General features: G+C 43.4%; 1 protein-coding gene across 1 annotated transcript in view; it reads right to left on the bottom strand.

Moving 5' to 3' along the window:
• Positions 1-6: 6 nt before the first annotated feature.
• atp9a (ATPase phospholipid transporting 9A) overlaps positions 7-7,758 on the bottom strand; it is a 46,404-nt gene continuing 38,652 nt past the window's right edge. Inside the window, exons 21-26 of the mRNA XM_010780836.1 lie at positions 7,453-7,608; positions 5,423-5,487; positions 4,791-4,899; positions 4,622-4,679; positions 3,245-3,448; positions 7-1,157 (exon numbers count right to left, since the gene is read on the bottom strand). Coding sequence (XP_010779138.1) covers positions 1,021-1,157; positions 3,245-3,448; positions 4,622-4,679; positions 4,791-4,899; positions 5,423-5,487; positions 7,453-7,608 — 729 coding nt within the window. The 3' untranslated portion in view covers positions 7-1,020. The remainder of the gene's footprint in view (positions 1,158-3,244; positions 3,449-4,621; positions 4,680-4,790; positions 4,900-5,422; positions 5,488-7,452; positions 7,609-7,758) is intronic.

The following is a 7,758-nucleotide window of genomic DNA, read 5'->3' as shown; positions in this document are numbered from 1 at the left end:
CGGTCACCGGGTGTTTTCAGTTATGGCTTCAGGAGGTCACCGGTACAGTGAGTCATCATGCAAAGTTAAAGTGTGGCCCACCACTTCAAAGGCTTCACACACATACACACACCGCCTGACGGGAGCTGCACATAAGGGCCTCTCCTCTGTGGTTGCTCTCACCGCGCTCCACACACACACACACACACACACACACACACACACACACACACACACACACACACACACACACACACACACACACACACACACACACACACACACACACACATCTCGGGGTCCGAACACACAGAGACAGATTTAACATCACGGGTCATGCTAAAAGAAACGACCGCACCACCTCCGGCTGTGTCGCGCTGACGCATAAAGAAATAAACACAAACTCACAGGCCTGTGTTGTATGCAAAGTCTAGTCACTTTTTTTGTATCATATAATGAGAAATCAGTGTTGAGGAGAGTGTGAATCAGGTCCTGAGTGAGAATGCTACGTCAGTTTCAGTGTCTAACAATAAATGTGGTTCGACTATTTTGGATGGAAATGGAAAAAGGGTTAGTTTCCAGGCCAAATGACACGTACACAGAAACAGGGGGGACGTCCAACTTTCCAGTTACTTCCCTTTGATATGATTTCTGATATTTTTAAATAAACAGGATGTGCATAATTTACTGAACTGACTCTGTGCCTTAGTTATTTTTACATTACATATTTACATGTCTGTTCAGGACACTTTTTAGGCTCATAATTCTAGGACGAATAAATAAGTCGGTCAAACTAACTCTTCACTGCAAGTCTTCTCCACACAGAGGAATCATTAGTCTTTGCATCTAACACGTGCAGCAAGTAGCATTTTAGCCTAAAAACTCTCCCCCTCAGTAGCACCCCTGACTAAGTTGTCCCGTCTTTCTCATTTCCAAGTAGGAATTTCGGGACAAATGAAAGGGGACGAATCCGTGTTTGATCCCCGGGTCTAAGCGCAGGCCCCTCTGTTTCCCCGCAGTAAGTGAGGCTCCTCCCACTCTTTAGGTGGTCAGCTTGGAGTAGTTTGGGGGGGAGAAGCGTCTGCGCAGGTACTTCAGGATGTAGAGAGGCAGGCAGCTCACCAGCGTGATCACCGTCACCTTCCACAGGAACGACACCGTGGTGATGAAGTAAATGTCTGGAGGGGCAGAGATCAGAAAGAGAGTTGTAGGATTTTCAAACGAGGCATTCAAATGTTATAATTAGTTTTGGAAGTCGACAGTTTAATCATATCTGTAGCTAAGCTCGACTCAAGCCTTTTTAAATGATCCATTTTGGGTCACATTGTGAATTTTGAGTTGACTTCTTGAGGAAGAGGCAGAGATCAGAAAGAGCAGGATTCTACCACCAGACATTGAGGAGTAATTTAACCTTTCCATTATTTATTTTGAAAGTCAACAGTATAATCAAATCTGCAGCCAAGCTCTACTTATTTCTTCAAGGCATGTACATTTTAGTAAATCACTTTGGGGCACCACAAAGAGAGTTGAGACAACGTCCCCCCTTTTTCGATTTTAGGATAATCATGCCTATAGTTCTCATAGTTTGGGCGCTGTAACGTAAAATGATGTTGATAGGGAAAAGTTCTCTATGTTATCGTGTATTTGTTAACCTTTTGGATAATGGGCACCATTAAAAGCACGCCTCATTAAACTCATTCTTGTGTTTTTGATCAGATATAACGGAGTAAGAAAAGGACGTTGGCACAAATGGCGGCAAATGAGTGTCTTAACTACGATATCAAATGTCCGGTTTCCTGATATCAACACCGGCATCACCTTTCTGTTTCACCTCACCATTACATCTCATCTTCTAGACCACGCCCTTCTTTCAGCTATACACTAGGGCCGAACGATTCATCGATTTTAAATCGAAATCTGAAATGATGCAATTATCAAATCGCAAAGCCTATTATTTATGTTCTTCTTGCGTGTCCGTCATCCACACCAATCAGAAGTGCTGTGCTCCACATGTACCAGCCATTGTTAACCAATCAGAAGTGGCCCATGATAGAAGGTGATAGACATATTGATCCAATCACCTGCCAAGTGTTTTTGAAAGTGCCTGCCCTTTCAAAATGGCTTCCAATGGAGCTTTCCTAAATGGTTTGGTGAAACAAACCATCTGAGTCAGGTTAGTAATGCTCCATCACATGTTAATCTATTACAGGGTGAATCTTAAACTGAAACTTGACTTTAAAGCAACCCAACGGAAGTTTGTTGTAAGTTTAGTTCCTTCACTCGTAGCTCGGGCTGCGGGGGTGCTAGAGGCGGGAGCACGTTGATGCGACCTTCCTAGCCGGAGATATGGCCGCATTTTACAATAAACTTCCGTTGGGTCGCTTAAAAACAAATATCGCAATGTCTGTCAGAAAAATCACAATTCGATTATTTCCCCAAATCGTGCAGCCCTACTATACACACAGCTTCCTCTGGCATACAGCGGGTTAAAAATGAGTAAACGGTGAATCTGATGTTGAAACGAAGAAACAATTGTTGAAGGCATGAGACAGAAAACTCAACCTATACAGTTTTTACTTTTTTTGTGCAATTTGAGTTGTGTAAACACCACACGCACGACAGAAAATAACCTTTACATTCTATTCCTGTCTGACTTCAAGAGGGAGGAGACGTGTCCAGAAAGGGTTCTCTTGACCACACGCCAGTCATGATGCTCAGTGGTGGACATTGAATGCTGAGAATAAAACTCCACGCCTCACATAAAGCTGAAAATAAAGGTTTGGGAAGCTCCTGGTCAGGGTATTGGATATGTCACGGGTCTCGTAATGGCACGGGCTGTTATACAGAAATCCAAACCCCAACAACAATCTGCTTTTAAAGGTCGTTTATGTTTCAGTCGTCTCATTGCTGTAAGAATGTTTCTAGGGTTTTATTTTTGAAATGTCCTAGGTAAAGAGAAACACACTGGTGGGTTCATAGGAAGCTGACAGCACTGTTGGCACTTCCTGTTTGGTACGACGGCATGCCTGAACTCGGTCCACACTCACACTTTGTCCATGCACCTTTAACCTTCCTCATATCCAGCATGCCACCACTAACTGTACACAAGGGGCGTATAAGCACCTTACTGCTGACGCACCATTTCAAGGTCGGCAAAAGCACAACAACATGAATGCTATTTATTTCTCGTCTCGATAAAAACCCCCCCACTACCTTCTGTGTGAGGGAAGTAGCAGTTCATGTGCGAGTGTTGGTGCTCTCTCACCTATGAGGCTGGGCAGGAAGACGAGCGAGGCGATGTAGCAGGACAAGCTGAGGAGCTCCCCCACGATCATGAGCCAGTGCCACGTCTGGATGGTCAGCGCCACCATCAGCAGCTCCGTCAGGATCAGAGAGGTGAAGGAGATGGAGACGATGTGCAGGAACTCAGAGTCGAAGAGCAGCAGCGCTCCGTACATGATGATGCTCCCTGTGGAGAGGAAACAGGGGACAGGCTGAAGATGAGACCCACGTGCTGCAGCAGGGTACATGCAGGAACCCTGAAGTCAGATGTGATCCCTTTGAGACCCTTTAAGACCCTTTCCATACATTTTAAGACCTCATCGCCACTTGGAGTTCTAACCGGTTACCTTGGCGACACACTTTGCCTCACATTGACTATATACAGTATTGATTGTCCTTCCTCCTTATATTCCAACCATTTGGACGCAAACTTGCATTTCCCCATAACGATGTTGCTTAGCAACCGGCGTAAACGGAGCTTCGCGCGCTATCAAGCAGTGAGCGTGCGATGTCCTGTTCAGATGACGTCAAATCCAACGGGATGCCATAAATAAAGTACACAGAATCACACTACACACCTACGCCATGATTACATTCAGGCAGACTGTAGAATACAACCTCTTTGGACAATTTATATACTTATTGAAAACAANCCAATCCACGGACTTCCTCACACACACACACTCAGTGCAGGCAGCTATGCTGATTTCTCCTCCCTGGCTGCAGGCTGATAACAGACAGTTGGGATCGCGGTGAAATTCTCTCTGCAGACCCATTCTCACAGCGTTTATCAACCTTTTTCTGACTCAATATCAAGCCACACTTATTGTTTTTACTTCGGCTGTGACTTTGTGTGTGCTCAGGGTGAGTTTGGCTGTGTTTCGCTGTCTATCGCTAAACAAGGAAACCACACCTCCACGGAGCTCAGCGCGATTCACAACGTCCCGACCAATCAGAGCACACTGTGCTCACAGGGAGGGTGGGGGCTGGAGCTACTGGAGCTACAACGAGCCGTTAAAGGCAGAGAGTGAAATTCACACGTAGCTTACAGAGAGAAAATTGCACAATATAAATCTATTCTAGTAGACCTCAACAATGGAATTATGATCAGTGGAAATGGCCATGACATGGGACCTTTAAAATACAACCTTTCTCTCTGAATATTGCCTTGGTGAAGATGTAACCATTTATCAATATTATTTTCCCCAAGCACATGTCCCATTGTCCTCACGTGGGGTTGGGATATGTGAAGAACACCAATTTTTTTAAACCTTTTCACCGAATACGAAAATATTGTGACGATATTGCTGAGTTTTTATTGCCTGTGATTATCAGCAGGTTGAACTAAACTCTTCCTTACCTTGATAGATACTTATTAGTACCCATGTTAGAAAGGTCTTGAAAGACAGTGGTCGGCCCTGTGGGAGGAATAGAATATATTAAACATCATCATTTGCCTTTTACACATCTTTTGTTATGTTGTGTTTGGCTGCACTGGGGCAGTCCGTCTGTTTTCATGTATAGAATACCTTTAAGAGATCTTTGTATAACTCAGGGTACAACATGGCCACCTCTGACTTGACATCTTTGTCCAACACCAGGGAGAAGACGGGGAACATGGTGTAGATCGTGGAGTAGCTGAAAGAGACAAAACATTGTGTGAGGGATATTCCCCAGATATAATGGTGCATATTCAACAAGTTGCACAAACATCATAGTTGGATTTAGTCCAACTATTTTTCCCGGGTATGCCCCCCCCCCCGGGAAGATATTGTTGAACATTTTAAAGTAAAATGCTTCAATCTGGTGCACTTTGAGCACACAATTACTAGAGACCTGATCTAGGGGGTACAAAACGCCCATATGAAAAAGATCGGTTTACATTTTAATAATCAAATAAGTATATGAACATAACCGATAACCTTCCATAGCCAATAACAAATAAATGTAACTTATTTTATTTGTGTTGTTCATTCATATCTTATGTGTGAGGGATATTCCCCAGATATAGTGGTGCATATTCAACAAGTTGCACAAACATCATAGTTGGATTTAGTCCAACTATTTTCCCCTTCTCGCATTTCAACTGTGCTTTATCACTGAGGAAATGCCAGGGAGACATGGGAGCCAGATGTTTTAATAATACATCACTGTTTCTCACCCAATAATCAGGAATCCTTGATAGAGAGGGACTGAAGCAAAGTAGAAAACAGAGGAGAAGACCGCCTAGGGAGACCGGAAGAGAAGGAAGGTGAAAGTCAGTCTGCTAAGCTGGACATATCAGTACTCAAATGGCACAACAGAGTATAATTCAACAAATTGGGGGCGTCCCTTTTCCAAATGTTTAACTATGTGAGAGAATTAGGAGGAACTGAAAAAGCAGAATGAACCGGTAACAAAACAAGGACAGGGTAACCACACTTTGACTAACCGATGAGCCAGATCCCGCACATGTAGTTTCAATAAGTGAGACTGCCAAGGCACACNGGGGGCGTCCCTTTTCCAAATGTTTAACTATGTGAGAGAATTAGGAGGAACTGAAAAAGCAGAATGAACCGGTAACAAAACAAGGAAAGGGTAACCACACTTTGACTAACCGATGAGCCAGATCCCGCACATGTAGTTTCAATAAGTCAACCACAGCACTACTGCAGGAGAAAGTTAAGCGTCACTGACTGACCAACGTGTGTCTTGACCAGATGGATGTTAGCATTATTGAGCGGCTCACAGCAGACAGGTCACAGCTGCGGTCTGATGTGAGACATGCGGAGGAGAAGTCCAACGATGCAGTGAGTCACGGCCCTCTGAGGCGGGGGCTGAGGTTGGCCTGGGACATGGGAACTGGACTGTGTGTGTGTGTGTGTGTGTGTGTGTGTGTGTGTGTGTGTGTGTGTGTGTGTGTGTGTGTGTGTGTGTGTGTGTGTGTGTGTGTGTGTGTGTGTGTGTGTGTGTGTGTGTGTGTGTGTGTGTGTGTGTGTGTGTGTGTGTGTGTGTGTGGGGGAGAGGGGGGGGTTCAGAAGGGCACTGCGGGGTCTGCTGAGTCATCATGCAGTTCCACCCTACCATGACCACCCATGAAACCTCTCCCTGCCTCACCCCAATCACTCCCTCCTCACATCTGAGTTTGAAGGTGCTGTAAATAAACAGTTCCTAGAATTCCTTACCCAAACGTTGAAATAGCTTACATTCTTTTTCAGACATCTTACTGTGATTTATGATTGCTTTGGTTCAGGGTACCTCAGATGGAAATGAGCAAAAGGCAGAATTAATCTCTTCCCTTTTGGAGATAATAGATTTTGTTAAATAATAATAATAAATGCACAACTTGTGACATCTTTGTGTCCTTCCTTATACTCTGTATTATGAAATGTTTTACTTTCTGGAGTATTTTGCTCATTTCTGCACAATATAAGCACTTTTTACTGCTTACTACTGTACTTGGCTCTTCCACNGTGTGCCTTGGCAGTCTCAGTTATGATTGCTTTGGTTCAGGGTACCTCAGATGGAAATGAGCAAAAGGCAGAATTAATCTCTTCCCTTTTGGAGATAATAGATTTTGTTAAATAATAATAATAATAAATGCAGAACTTGTGACATCTTTGTGTCCTTCCTTATACTCTGTATTATGAAATGTTTTACTTTCTTGAGACTGTTTTGCTAATTTCTGCACAATATAAGCACTTTTTACTGCTTACTACTGTACTTAGCTCTTCCACTTTTAAATTCAGATATAATTCACTTTTTTTTCAAATTCTTATTCAATTTTCTTTTTCATAATTATTTTAAATATTGGTTTTTTATTTTACATTAATTTCTTACAATAGTTTTTACTAAGAATCCTTGCTCTCTGTATAATTGTGTGGAAACAACCATTGTTGACGTCGATGAGAATGAGTTATTATTATATATTATTTGATGAATATATTAATCTAATTTAAATTGAAACATGGACAGTACATTTCATGGGGAGACAAAAACAGTGTTATGCTAAAATGATGAAGTTTGAGATTTAATATCTAATAAGATACAGATGTTTTTAATCATGTGCTTCGTGCACTTTGGAGGGAGTATTTAGTGGTTTTGAAAACTGATACTGATTGAGCCAAAACATTTGAAACGCTTGTAATTCACAAGGATCATTTCAACATGAATGATGAACACAAATCTAATGTCTGTGTTTCTGAACTCTACCTGCATGGCGCTGATGCAAAGGCTCCTGTGGATGACGAACTGGCTGAGCGCTGCCGATCTCTTGTAGCTGTTGCGTCCGTGGACCATGAGGAGACGGCCCAAATGTTTGAACTGAGTCACGGAGAAGTCTGCGGCCAGCGAGGCCTGCTTGCCTTCCTGTGGGACACACAGAGGGCAGTGAGGGCACAGTGACAGGTACACAGACACAGGCAGGACACATGATCCCTGCAGGCAGGACACATGATCCCTGCAGGCAGGACACATGATCCCTGCAGGCAGGACACATGATCCCTGCAGGCAGGACAC

This window comes from Notothenia coriiceps, unplaced genomic scaffold (assembly GCF_000735185.1).
Source record: "Notothenia coriiceps isolate Sejong01 unplaced genomic scaffold, NC01 NC01_scaffold00022208, whole genome shotgun sequence".
In the NCBI taxonomy this organism is placed as follows: Eukaryota; Metazoa; Chordata; class Actinopteri; order Perciformes; family Nototheniidae; genus Notothenia; species Notothenia coriiceps.
This window is presented reverse-complemented; position numbering and strand designations above follow the sequence as displayed.